The sequence below is a fragment of the Cajanus cajan genome, chromosome 11, assembly GCF_000230855.2.
Source record: "Cajanus cajan strain Asha chromosome 11, NIPB_CcT2T_4, whole genome shotgun sequence".
NCBI lineage: Eukaryota > Viridiplantae > Streptophyta > Magnoliopsida > Fabales > Fabaceae > Cajanus > Cajanus cajan.
This window is the reverse complement of record NC_138527.1, coordinates 2,158,308-2,173,241: the sequence shown is the minus strand read 5'-3', so window position 1 is coordinate 2,173,241 and position 14,934 is coordinate 2,158,308. Positions and strand designations below refer to the sequence as shown.

The 14,934-nt window shown below is 30.5% G+C and overlaps 1 protein-coding gene across 2 annotated transcripts; it reads right to left on the bottom strand.

Moving 5' to 3' along the window:
• Positions 1 to 9,529: 9,529 nt before the first annotated feature.
• Positions 9,530 to 14,109, bottom strand: LOC109806123 (uncharacterized). Of its 2 annotated transcripts, XM_020368497.3 has the most exons (6): positions 13,895 to 14,109; positions 13,600 to 13,816; positions 13,385 to 13,445; positions 11,506 to 11,591; positions 10,237 to 10,472; positions 9,530 to 9,834 (listed from the first exon to the last, which is right to left on the bottom strand). In XM_020368497.3, the coding sequence occupies exons 1-5, from the start codon at positions 14,092 to 14,094 to the stop codon at positions 10,239 to 10,241; spliced, it is 798 nt and encodes a 265-aa protein (XP_020224086.2). In that variant the 5' UTR covers positions 14,095 to 14,109; the 3' UTR covers positions 9,530 to 9,834; positions 10,237 to 10,238. The 2 variants fall into 2 exon arrangements, with proteins under 2 accessions (XP_020224086.2, XP_082922970.1); XM_083066844.1 differs by having other exon boundaries at positions 13,600 to 14,109.
• Between the last annotated feature and the right edge of the window lie 825 nt (positions 14,110 to 14,934).

Genomic DNA, 14,934 nt, shown 5'->3' with positions numbered 1-14,934 from the left:
CCTTGGACAAGCATAGTTGGATTGCTGAAAGCGCCTTTTCATCCAACTCGTCCCATTGCTCATCAGTCATGTTGACCGGCTTTTTGGCTTTTCCATCTAAAGCTTTCTTCAATCCATTCTGTGTAAGAACGAATTTCATTTGGACTTTCCAAATAGAAAAACAAATCTTGCCATCAAACTTCTCAATGTCAAATTTAGTGACGGTAGACATATTGAATCTCTAATTAAACAAGTAGCTCTGATACCACTTGTTGGTATCAGAAAGAATGAGCGGAATGCGGAAGCACCGGATCAAGTTAATTAGAGATAGAGAGAAGTAAGTAGAGAGACAAGAAAAATCAATACACACCAAATTTACGTGGAAACTCCAAAGACGGAGAAAAAAACCACGGGCGATCAAGAGCAAGATAATTCCACTATGTAGAAATAGGAGAGTACAAGAAGTTCTCTAATATTATGAGAACAAAGAGATAATCTCTCAAATATAGACTAAAAAAATACTCTCTGAATCTTTCCTCTCTATGTATGATTTTTCTCAAGTGTGCAGATTTCTGAATCAATTGCCTTTTTGCTACAAATGCTTGATGCCTTATATAGACATTGAGAAGAAGCGTATGTACCCAAAATAAGGAAACCTGGAACAAAACATGGGAAAAATAAGGAGGAAACCATGCATGGAATCATGGCCTAAAATCAAGGAAACGTATTTTCCTTAAAACATGAGAAATTGAAGAAATTTGTGCCATAAAAGTGAAAATTCACAAAAATTTGTTGTTATATATGGTAGACGCAAGGATTGGTAACCTACAAGACTAAGGACATATCAGCGGTACACACACAAGCTCTGCGCAAGCCCCCAAGGATACAATAGGGTCATCTCAAGTAATTTGAGGAATAGAATTGGTAAGGGACGAGAACCCAAAAGAGAGAAGAGAGAAAGAAGAAAGGAAATTTGAAGTGTTTTAAACAGTGTAAATCATCCAAAAATTATGGGATAAACCTTATCCAAACATGATTATAAACCGTTAAAAATTAAGGGATAAACTTTATCCGCATATGACCATTTGGAATAAAATATTATATTTAGTAGGGTCAGGTGAGATTTTTAAGACTCAACTCTTAAATTGAAACATAAAAAAATGGTTATTCGAATAAAGTTTTCCTCAATTAATTAAAATAATGTAATGTAATAAAAAAAATAAAAATATTTTTGAATCCCATTTTTCGCACACGTAGGAGGGACAAATCGATAGATTTGAACTACAACGGGCTCACGAGGCCCATTCTCTTGCACGTGAACCTAACACCCTTTGCTTGCCTTTTTGGAAGTGTTAGGAACACTTTGATGTATAAAGGCTCAAATCTTGAATGGTCTAAGAAATATGGAACTTCTTTTGAAATAAACACTCATATAGGTGATTTCATCAAGTGCATGTTGTAAATCATAAACCACTTGTAAGGGATATGAAAATCATAAAAAGTTTTATAATGTGTCAGGCTTTCTCATCATAAAGCTTAATTAGAAAAACTTATCCTCTCAGTAATGCAACTATAACACTTTCTCACATTATAGGAAAGGACAAAGATTTAAGAAATCAATTTTAGTGCTAGTAGAATTAGCAAGTGACTTGTTCTTACCCATATGAACCTCATTCATGGGATCTCCAATCACAAAGGTTGGGTTACCATCACTTTTTTGTTTTCAATTGGCTTTAGTCTCATTCCTCTCAATGTTTCATAAATCATTTTTCTTCTTAGGGTTTTGTCAAAGGATTTGCTAAGTTTCCTTCTGACTTCACATAACTGATGCAAATCATTCCATCCTTCAGTAGCTACTTTACAATATTATGTCTCAATTGTATATGTCTATTTTTCCCATTGTAAGATTTATTCTTAGTTATGGCTATTGCTGATTGGCTATCACAATGTATTGACATTGATGGGATTGGTTTCATTCCTAGAGGAATGTTTACCAAGAAGTTTCTCAACCACTCAGTCTCAATAACAATCATCTCCAAAACTACAAACTATGACTCCGTAGTTGATCTAGAAATAATAGATTGCCTGACTGATTACCATGCAATCACACCATCACCAAGTGTAAACACATAGTCACTAGCGGATTTTGTCTCATCTGAATCGAAGATCCAATTAGCATCATTATACCCTTCTAGTATAGTGGGAAATCCACTATACTCAATACCATAATCCATGGTACCTTTCAAGCATCTCATGAGTCTTGCAAATGCTTCCCAATGGTCTTGATTGGGACTATGGGTATATCTACTTAGTCTACTTACTGCATATGCAATGTCAGGTTTGGAAAAGTTCATCAGATGCAACAAACTCCCTTTAATTTGGGCATACTGAGATTGAGCAAGACAATCTCCTTTATTCTATTTTAGTTGAGAGTTAATGTCGTAAGGGATAGTCATAGACTTACAATCATAATAATCAAACTTCTTAAGAAGTTTTTCAACATAATGTCGTTAGGATAGTAAAATGCTATCACCCTTCCTTACAACTTTAACTCCCAAGATTACACTTGCTCCACCCATGTCTTTCATATCAAACTTAGAAGCAAGAAAAGATTTAGTTTTGAACACTATATCATCACAAGTACCAAAAATAAGCATTTCATCCACATATAAACATATGATAACACAATCATCATTCAAAGATTTGGTGTACACACATCTATCAATACTACTGGAAGTAAACCCATCATCAATTAAGACTTGATCAAAATTTTCATGCCATTGTTTTGGTGCTTGTTTTAATCCATATAAGGATTTTAAGAGTCTACACATTTTATTCTCTTGACCAAGAACCACACACCCTTCAGGCTGAGTCATATAAATTTCCTCCTCTAGTTCACCATTCAAGAAAATGCTTTTTACATCCATTTGATGTATCAAAATCCTATGGGTAGATGCTAAGGCTATTAACACTCAAATAGAGGAAATCCTAGAAATAGGAGCAAAGGTATTAAAGAAATCTATATCATGTTTTTGAGTAATTCCCTTAGCTACTAATCTAGCCTTATATTTTTCTATAGATCCATTAAGATTGTAATTTCTTTTAAAGATCCATTTATAGCCCATTAGTTTTTCTCCTTTAGGTAAGTCCACTAAAGTCCATGTATTATTGTCTTCAATTGAATCAATTTCAATCCTAATAGCTTCTTCTCAAAATTTTGCATCTAAAGAACTAATAACTTCTGAGAAACTTATAGGACCATCCTTAACTAGATAGGTATAAAAATCATTCCCTAAAGATGTTTCTTTTCTTTGTCTTTTACTTTTCCTCAAGTCCTCAAACATAGATTCACTAGAGTTTTCTAAAGGTGAAGGTTGAGTAGAACTAGTACCAGACCTCAAAGGAAAGTTGTCCTATAAAAATTCAGCATTCTTAGTTTCTACTATCATATTACAATCAATCACAATACTTTTAAGGACAAGAAACCTATAGACGTTCAACATAACCAATAAACATATAATTAGAAGTTTAGGCCCTATTTTCCTTTGCTTAGGATCATGTAACAAAACTTTAGCTAGGCAGCCCCACAATCTCAAATATTTTAGGTTAGGTTGATATCATTTCCAAAACTCATAAGGTGTTTTGCCTATCCTTTTATGAGGTATTCTATTTTGCAAAAAAAAAAATGTAGTTAATAAGGTTTCTCCCCAAAGATTATCAAGAGTGCAAGAACTAATTAACAAGGCATTCATCATTTCTTTAAGGGTTCTACTTTTTCTCTCGGCTACTCCATTGGATTCAAGTGAATAAGGTGAGGTTACCTCATGAATTATACCTTCCTTTTCGCAATAGTCATTAAACAAATGACCCCTATTAGGTCTAATCCTTTTATTCAACTGATTTTCAACTTTCTCTTTATAAGATAAAACATGTCAAATGCCTCATCTTTATGTTTAATCAAGTAAACTTTTGTGTATCTAGAAAAATCATCAACAAAAGTTACAAAATAGTTCTTACCACCTCTAAACATGGTTTGTTTTAAATTAGCAAGATCAGAATGAATTAAACTAAGTGGTTCAAATTCACGAAACACAAAATGACATGTTTTTTTTAATAAGATTTAATTCAAGACATATTTCACATTTACCAACTTGTTCATCATGCATGTTAATTATACCTAGTCATTTCAATTTTAAAACAAATGTGGAATTTACATGTCCTAATATAGCATGCCACATATCATAAGAATTAATCATATAAGTAGAAGAAGATGCAATTTCACTAGTTATTTTAGATACATTGAGTACAAAGAGGCCTTGGTAATAGTAACCGTTACCCACAAAAACATTATTCTGTTATAAAAATTTTGTCAGATTCAAATGATACTTTAACCACCACTTTTTCTAACAGTGCTATAGAAACCAAGTGGACTCTGATGGAAAAACATGAAACACATCATTTAAAACCAACATTATACCAAATATGAGCTTTAAAAGAACTTTGCCCTTTCCTAGAACCAAAGTGGCACTAGAATCACCGAGGTACACTTGCTCTTCTTCACCCCTACAACAATGTAGGAGGAAAAAACATTTCTACTTGCACATATGTGGCGAGTAACCCCAGAGTCTATCACCCATTTGCTCACATTGGTCACAATATTTTCTTGAGAAATGACTGTAGTAATTACATTGTCCCCTTTAGCCAGGTTAACCTTAGCCTTAGGAGGGTTGTTGTTTCTAGATGCTCAAAAATGACACTAAGGTGCATGATGCCCTAACTTTCCACAAGCAAAGCAATTGCCCTTTTTCTTATAGGTGGGGTTAGTAGCATGAAGGTAAGAGTTCTTAAAATTATACTTATTTTTCTTTTGATCATACCTTTTTTTATTAGGTTGGTCTTACACTTGTACCATGTTTGTCGTTGCTGCCAATGATTTCACCTTTGCCACAATACACTCCTTGCATCCTCTATTATGATGTGGGTGATCAGATTTGTGAGTGACATTTGTTTATGCCTATGCTTTAGGTGCTGCTTGTAGTTAGTCCAATTTTCTAGTAATTTTTCAATAAGCAACTTCAAAATGAACTCATCAGGAAGAGAGAGGTTTTCCAATTTAAGGTCCTCTAGTAGTTTGTGGTATTCATTTATTTGCACTTTAATATCTTTTTCTTCAGTCATTTCCCATTGATAGTAGTTAATGATGATGAAGCACTGTCTAACAGTGTCTTTCGCAGTGTACTTCATCATCATAGAGTCTTATATATCTTTGGCTTCCTTGTAGGATTAGTACACATCAAAAAGATCGTTAAATAAAGTACTAAGAATAGTATGACAATAAACCTTGTTGGCTTGAGACCAATCATCTAATTTTCACACTAAGGTAGTGGAATCTAGCTTCGGAACAGTAAAAGTGTAAGAGACTTCGTGCATGTCTAGTATGGAATGGATACGCTCTTGTCATTGTTGAAAATTTTGGCCAAAAAAGACTTCAACTTTGGAAACATTGGGTAAAGTTTTTGCATATGTGATGGTCGTCATGTGTGATGGGATGACAACAGTGGTAGTGGCAAAAGCGATAATATTTGAAGTGTCAGCCATGGTAAGTCCTTAATATTTTTGTTATATAAGGCAGATGCATAGATCATTAACCTGAAACATTGAACAAACACGTTAGATAATTTTCCATGAGACGTGTGATAACACTAACCTTAAAGACTTATTTGTAGTATACACGCAAGTACCCCAGGATACAATAGGGTCATCTCAAGTAATTTGAGGAACAGAACTGGCAAGGGACGAGGACCCGGAAGAAAGAAGAGAGAAAGAAGAGAGGAAAGCTGAAGTGTTTTGGGACGATTAAATAGTGTTATGGAGGCCTCTATTTATAGAGTTTACGGAGTTCTTGAAAAGCCCGTAAACTGTCCAAAAATCAAGGGATAAACCTTTTCCAAACATGACCATAAACCATCAAAAATTAAGAGATAAACTTTATCTGAATATGACCGTTTGGAGAATAAAATATTAGATCTAATAAGGTCAGACAACTTAAATTGAAACATAAAAAATAGTCATATTTTGCCTCAATTAGTTAAAATAATTTAATATAATAAAAAATAAAAATAATTTTAGATCCCATTTTTCGCACGCGTAAAGGGGGAGGGGGTGCAAATCGACAAATTTGAACTACAACGAGCTCACAAGGCCAATTCTCATACATGTGAGTCCAACACCCTTTACTTGCTTCTTTGGAAGTGTTAGAAACACTCTTTAAAATATAAAGGTTCAAATCCTGAATCGTCTAAGTAATGAGACTTTTTTTGAAATAAATACTCATATGTGTCATACATATGCAACAAAATCCATAGACTAAACCTAATAAAAAGAGTTACTTAAGAACTAAAAATATATTTAATATTTAATAAAATTATAATATATAATTAATTCCTAAATTAATAATTCCTAATTTATAACATATTTAATATAAAGATTTTAGATTACCTCGATACTCACGAAATTGGATCTAATAACCCTCTTGTGAGTGAGGAGAGAAACTATCTCTATTTCAATGTGCTTTTTTAAATTATTTGAAATCTCAATCAAATAATTAAACAACAATTAGTAAAAATAAATATAGATTTTTCTTTATTTTAAAGTAATATAGACTCATTTATTCATTATAATAAACCCACCATACCAACATATCACTGAAGTTATAATAATAATAATAATTTCAAAATTATTAATATAAATGATCACTCAATTAAGAATAACAAAAACAATAATACACTCTAAGATTTTAGACATCAAATTAATCCGAGAAAAATTGTTTTTTTTTTCCTTCCATTAAATTTAGAACCAACAAAATGAACCAAGTCTGTTAAACTAATCCAAACTAAATACAAGCCTTTTTAACCCAGTCCCATAAAACCTGTCATAAATAGATTTAGGTTGAGCTAGTTGGTTAGGCCATAGGCTACCTACTTCTTTTTTAAGTTTTAGTATTTTATATTTTACTAATTATTTAAAACTAAAAGAGAATAACTAATAGTCTAAGAGTTAAAAATTTAAAGGACTAAAATAAATGATATAACTAGGTTAAATACTCAAACTTTTAGATTACTCAAACAATTATACGCATAACTTTCTTTCTTTTCTTTCATTGTGGTATTCTTTTGAAATTACACTGAGACTAATTTAGGCTTGTTACGACCTATAAGTCTACGACTCCCAGTCTCAATTATTCCTCTTTATATGACAAAGTGATCTAACTATGAACTATCAAATATTTTAGGCACTATATTTTACAATGTTAATTTTACATATTTGACTTGTGAATGATGAAACAAATGTCATATATATATATATATATATATATATATATATATATATATATATATATATACATTAATTATAGATTAGGAAAATGTTAGAAAATTTTAGAATTAATTTCTTTAATTTAGACTTTAATATTTGATTATAACATTGCTATTTATCGAATTAAACGTATGTTTTAAATTACATTGTCTTTTTTTAAACTAATTATATTTAAAATAGTCAAAGATCATTACAACTTCTTTGTGACTTGTATAAAATTGCAAGCTTAAACTACATATGAGTCCTATTTTTACTATAACTTTTAAATTTTATAAAATGATAGATGAAATTGTTTTATAATATATACTTGTTTAATACAATGATTGTAAATTTGAATTTTGAAGAAAAAAAAAGTAATTTTAAAAAATTGAATTTTGGAGACAAATAAAAAAAATGGATCGACCCATAAAAAAATTTGTGATGTGCACAGGATCAAATTTGGGTTTAATTTAGAAGACCGAATTCAATTCAAACTTTTTTTTTTCCTAACGATAAACACAGCTCCATTTTTATATAAATACACTCTTTTTTATAAAAAAAATATATTAAATCCCTAAACTTCTCTTAATATTTTTTGGAACTTATAATTTTCAGATTTGCACTTCTTTCTTTTTCCCGTACCTTCCTTGTTCTTTCTTTTCCCGCACCTCCCTTCTTCTTTCTTTTCAACGCTTTTCTTCTTCTCTTCTTCGTCACTTTCTTCTCCGACCTCTCTACCTCCTCTTCTACCCTTTTCAATTTTTGCAATTAAAAAATAATATATAAGCAGGTTTGTGGATATGATCGAAAAATGAGAATAATAAGAAAGTTTTGTTTCGGAAAGTACTTTCTGAAATAGTAAAGTTTTTGTTCCAAAAAGTACTTTCCAGAATAATAAAGTTTTTTTTCTAAAAATACTTTTCATACTAATAAATTCTTATTCCGGAAAGTATTTTTCAAAAATATTTTGTTACATAATTCTGGAAAGTACTTTTCATAATATTAAAGTTATCGTTTCAGAAAGTTCTTTTCAAAATTATATAAGAAACATACTTCCAGAAAATACTTTCCTGGAACAATAATTTTACTATTCTGGAAAGTACTTTCTGGAATGCTAAATTTAACATTTCGAATCTTATTTTTCGAAAGTATGACAAATTTAACTTACATGTATTTTTATTTTCGTCATCTACCATCGTCGTCTACGATCGAAGTAGTATATTATCCATAAGTAATGTTAAATAAGTTTAAAAAAAATTATAAATATAGAATGTAATTTAATATATTAATTTGTACCTTGTATTGAATGTAGAGAATAATAAAGATTGAATGAAAAATTAAGGTTTAAGAAAGAATAGAGTAGAAAACAAAAATAAAATTTAAAAAATAGAAAGATAAAATATAATTATGTTGATTATAAAAAAAGAAAAATCAAAAATAAAAAATAAAAAAGAATAAAATTATCAAATAGTGACTAGAATGATTAAAAAAGAGAATGAGAAAAAGAAAACGAAGAAAGAAGAAGAAAAATGATGAAAAAAGAGAGTGAATAAAAAAAAATTTTAAAAATAAAAATTTAGTTAGAAGAATATTTTAAGAATTTTGTTTAAAGAAAATATTGGAAGTATATTTATAAAAGATAGGAGGTGTCATCAGTTTTTTTTTTTTAGCCTAATTCGTTGTAGCTCTCATCCGCAATGGGCCAAATAGCCGAATAACGCGTTTTGCCAAGTTTAAATCTTATTAAAAGAATCAATATTATTAATTCAATCCAACCGAGGAAAGCTTTTACTGAAATGAAAAAACATTTATTACATCACAAAATCAAATATAATAAATAACATTCTAATAAAACCTCATTAGTTTTAGATGTTTACAATCAATGTTAAGGATTTATGTGAACATTTTCTTGAAAGATATTTTAAGACCCATTCGGACTGTATACATCTCATTAAATAAGAGATAAAAAGGGACACAAATATAATACATGTTTTCTAATAAAATCATAAAACCAACGTTAAGGATTTAGGCTAGAATTTTCTAAAAATATTTTGACACCATTCTACATGTGAAAAGTCAGGACTTATCTTGAAAAATTATCCGTCTAGCGATTCAAACGAAACCACTACACTACAACCATTATAACTAGAAAACAACATTTTATCATACAAATAAATATCATCTAAAACCACAGGTATTGAAAAACACTTGAAAAAAATTAAATAGCTACTTATATGGCTCCTCGGCTCCACTAACAATAAAGTAAAGGAATGCTATCAGTAAACTAATCATCCATAAAAATTCCTTATAAGATATCCTTTCACCAATAAGTAAAAAAAAAACAAAAAAACAAAAAAACTGAGGTTTATGAACATTGTTTAACAAATGAGCATCTGCTACACCGAACATGTCAGCAACAACACAGCTACAACAAAGTCACTCGGCAATCTCCAGAGTACAATGGAGGTTCTTACATGATCCTAGTTCTCCTCAGATGGAGATCTGTTGTATGACAAAAGAACCACAACTTAGAATACAGGCAACTAATGAATCTATTCATTTTCTTGTAATGAAACAATACTAGTAAGTTAGTTCCTTACCCTATCAGAAGCATGCATATTCGTTTGAAAACCATAATGAAAATAATATAAGGTAAAATGAACAGAGAAAACTAATCGAAATAAATTATTAAAGCTAAGAAGGAGAACACATTTAATAGAACAGAAGGTAGTTCCTATGTTTGAATTTTGTCCCAAAAGTTCTCGTATCCAAAAAGTTGCCAAATAAAGTTCAAAATTAGTATTAATGCTTGTATGAAAATAAGGAAATTATTATATCTAGAAAATCACAATGAGATGAAAACAATGCAGCCAACTTAGCAAATAATCAGTTTTTTGGTCATACCTTTAACTAGTTGCTGGAAGAAACACCCTTATTAGCTGGTTCTTTGTAACCTTCTTTCTACATGTAGGGCATTTACCCTGTACAGCTACAGCCGCTTTAATGCAATTCTTGCAAAAAATATGACCACACCTTGTTGACATTTCTTCTACCAAAGGAGCCATACATATTGGACAATTAAATACAGGCTCCTTAGGAGGCTCCTTAGGACATTCAGGTGACTTCCTAGCATTTTCACACTGCAAAAGGAAAATAATCAGCAATTCGAACTGCAGAAGAAGTCTTTAATCAACTGAAAGTTCTATATAAGTTTGACAGTGGCAAAACATCAACAACTACTAAAATTTGCATTTCAATATAAGCTAGATGTAAATATTTACTTCACTTGGCAAATTGTTGTGAAAGGTTATTTATTTCCAATATCGATATTATTGGAATTTATAATATCTTATAACATTATGTAAATAGACAATAAATAGTCACTACACTTTGCTAAGTTGCACATAAAAGGGAGTGCAATCCGATACTATTAAGGGTGGCAGTTCAGGCAGCAGCAAACATTAAATTGATAAATTACAACAAAAAATAAGAATTGTGGATTTCAAGCAGTGCAGCAGCAGAAAAGAGGATGAAACAAAAACAAAGTCATTAAAATGAGGGCATTATGAAAATCATTGGCATATTTTGATCATGAGGCTCTTACAAAATATCAAAAGGATAGACAAAATCCAGTTATGTTTTACCAAAAGAAAAAAACTCTTAATGATATTAAAATTATGAAATGCTGTACTATTATTTCCAACAAAATTCATGAAATAGTCTAGAAATCTCAAGATGCAGAGGTTGCATTTCGTCATAGAAAAAAACTTTTCAATGAATCAATCAATCATAAAATCTTTTATCTGCATAGTATGTTAAGCCTGAGAAACCGCAGTCCCATCAAAGGTGAGGGACACAGGTTCTCTATTTAGGGTTTCTCTCAAGAGTTTTTCAGCCTATCTTCTATAAGATCAACTCTTCATACAGGGGCCTCTATGGTTATTTCCTCGCATGAAATGATCAAACCATCTTATGCAAGATTCCATCATCTTCTCCACAATAGATTGCTGATCTTTAATAATCTATTCATTCTTAATCTTATCTTTTGGATATGTCCAGTCATCCATGACAGCATTTTCAACTCCACCTCATTAATAATATATTACATATCTGGAATCTAATTTATATATATAGAAAAACAGAGGAAAAGTATGGTTTGAGGGATTTTATTACCACAGAACAGCTACTGCTTTCCAAATTTATATAAAGAGCACCATTGATGATTGTTTGGTTTTGGGGATCACCTCTTGTCTCTTCTTCTGCAATAATCATAAATGAGAGATGTTAAACCATAACAATAATACTAAGAATATATCCAAAACAAAAACCTTCAGAAACCAAGTCATATCCAACAGAGCAAAATTGAATGCACAAGGATACTCTGCAACACATTCATTGTTTCCATAATTTAAAGTTCAATTTATTGTTATCAAATAAAGGATACTATAAATCCAAGGACATGGATTGATTCATTTACTTATCAAATATAAATTTTATTTGTGCTGATGACTATTAATTCATTTCCTCATTTGTTGAGTCTTCTCTAGTTCTTATTTCTTCCCTTAGTTAAAACTTTTCATTTGAGATAAAACCTGTTGACAGTTTTCAAACATGATGCACAATATGGTCTACAAGAGTGAAAAACTTTTTTTATTCACAGTGGGACCAAATTAAATTTCATATCTAGAATACTAAATTGTTCTTTTATGTGTTTCCTAATGCATTGCTTCCCTGTTTGAGGGCCATAAATATGACTTCCTTTACTTTGCTAGAGTCTACATGGGCCAGAACCACCTATGACGATGACTAATAATAAAACTAATCATAAAATTAATCGTGAAAGTAAAAACACCATCACCATGCTCAGAGATGCAATGCAGATAATGTTTCAAATGGAGGTGCAGTGTCACCAGTTATCTATGACACATAACATTACAAAAACATTTTTCAATCCATTTAGACCATAGAATAAGCCAACCAGGTCAATCTACTGATTATAATGCCAACTCAATCAAAAAACAGTTTTCTTCTATCAGAAACACAATTTTGCTCAACAGAACACCACAGTGAAGAAAAAGTGGAGTGTCCTATCTACGATAATTTTGAAACAAAATGGAACTCACTTAAACTCATCAAATTACCCAAATTCACATGGAATTAAAAATTATTAATAATCAGAAAATTAAAATTCATTACAAAGATAAAATAATACAAACATTTCACCACAACAATGCTTCGCTTTCAAAAACAGAAAACTATATATATAAATTCCAACTGACCAAATGACAGTAAAAAATCAATTCAATTAAGGATGATTACTTCTTTAATGAGGCAAGGCCTAGCTCAAGTCAATCTACTGGTTATAAATCAAACCTGACTGAAAATATGGTTTTCATCTTCGAAAACACAATTTTGCTCATCATAACAACAAAGTAATGAAAAGGTGGAGGCACTACAAAGGGCAGACTTGACATATTACAAATTTTGTAACAAGATGAAAGCCAAACCATTCAAAGTCATCAAAATACCAACATCCACATAGAATCAAGGGAAAAAAACATAATTTTGCTCGTCAAAATAACAGTGATTAAAAAGTGGAGTACCACAGAGAGAAAACTGTTGAGATACATACAAAGTCCCACATTGTTAGAACCATAAGCTTATAAATACACACAATGAAAACAAAATTGTGCGGACTATCACATGCTATGTGAATTTCACAGCATAATAGAAGCCTAATCATTAAAAGTCATCAAAATACCTACATCCACACAGAATCACAAGAAAAAAAAAATACAATTTTGCCCGCACAATTTTGCTCACAAAAAAAAGTGATAAAAAAGTGGAGTATCACAAAGAGTAGATTAACACAGGCTGTGAATTTTTTAACAAAATGAAAACAAGCGATTCAAACTCATTAAAATACCAACATCCAAATAGAATTAAAAAATAAAAATAAAAACACTAATTAAAACAAAATAACAATCCAATATAAAAACTCAAAAAAAAAAAATCCCAAAAAATTCATTCAGTGCTAAAAAAAAAAAAATACCTAAGTCCACATCAACAACCATCCTCCTGCGAACTCTCCTCCTCGCATTATTGCTCTTAGCCTGAGACCACAAAAAAAAAATAATCAAAATTCTCAGCAGAGCTTAATGAAGGGATACAATAAAATTTATTGTAATTCTCGATCATCAGCAATTAACCACAATTTTAAAAAAAAAAATCAGTTAATTTATTATTTTTTTTAAAAAAAAATTATACCTGCGCGAAAGACCTAGGTGAAGATTCTACAACATCGTCATCAATGGCTTCGACGTCAATCATGGGAAGTTGCTGTTGTTGATGCTGCGTGGAGGGTCCCTCCTCCTCTTCCCGAACATTCTCGGCGGGTGGATCACGGTTGAGGTCGAGCTCCAAATTCATCTTCCTCCGCCGCGTGCTCCTCGCCGTTCGCGAACTCATGTCACCTGTCACCGACCTGAAACACGGACACAAGACAAGGGCACGTGAGAATGCAAAGGATGGCACGTGAGGGAGAATTGAAAAGGAAACATACGTGCAGGAAGAAGGAAGAAGGAAGAGAAAGAAGGGATTGTGGAGATGATATATATAAGAAAAAAAGAGAGAGAGAGAGAGAGGAAGGAGAAGGGGGTTGGGGAGAATAGAGGAGAAGACGGTGACCAAAACATGAAGGGGAAATGGTGGTGAATGTGATGACGTGGCAATTACACACATGTGCCACTCCACCACACGCATTTCACAGACTATCTTTTCTACTTTACTCTATCTTTTCTATTTTACCAACTTCTTTATCACTATTATTCAATTAATAAATAATATCAATTCAATCAATTCATATGTCTGAAGTTTATTGGTTTTTATAATTAAAATTTTAAAAATTATATTAATTATAAATAAATAATAATTTTTTTATTTTTATCATATTATATTATTTATTAAAATAAATTTAAAATTTTCTATAGTGTATTTTTTACTGATATTTATATTTTTATTATATGATAAATATTAAATGTGTTTTTTATACTTTCAAGATACTAAATAAATTTATTTTTAGAGTAATAAAAATATTTGTAAGATAGTATTATCATATTATTGATGTGCATGTGTGTTCACAATTTCTAGTAATTAATTACTACTTCCGATGGTTGATATTTGATCAATATTATGATTATTAAAAATATATTATTATATTATTAATATACTTATTTGTATTTTTTATTTAAATAATTAAAAATAAAAATTTAAATATGTTAGAATTTCATATCTAGCCATCATTTACTTTACCATTAATAGAAATTTGAAGAGATGAAAATTTAATTATTTTAGAAAATTTAAAAATAATTTAATAATGAGGATTTAGAAAATATCTATAAGATGATTTATAAGGTAATATATTATTATTTTTCTTATTATACTTAAATTTCTCTTTTTCTTTTTCTGATTGTCTATATTTTATTCAAAACAAAAAAAAAAGATAAACATACTAAAATTTCATATCTATCCATCATTTCCTCTATTATTAATGTTTGAAGAAATACATATTCACGAAGAAAATATATGTTCTTTTTGTTTTAG

What these genes read in the sequence shown, in the direction of transcription:
- LOC109806123 (XM_083066844.1), bottom strand. Translation starts at nt 14,094, where the DNA reads ATGCGTGTGGTGGAGTGGCACATGTGTGTAATTGCCACGTCATCACAT. An exon ending in CACCTAGGTCTTTCGCGCAG is followed by an intron (nt 13,446 to 13,599) that starts GTATAATTTTTT and finishes TTGTGGTCTCAG; the next exon opens with GCTAAGAGCAATAATGCGAG. An exon ending in AAAGCAGTAGCTGTTCTGTG is followed by an intron (nt 10,473 to 11,505) that starts GTAATAAAATCC and finishes TTCCTTTTGCAG; the next exon opens with TGTGAAAATGCTAGGAAGTC.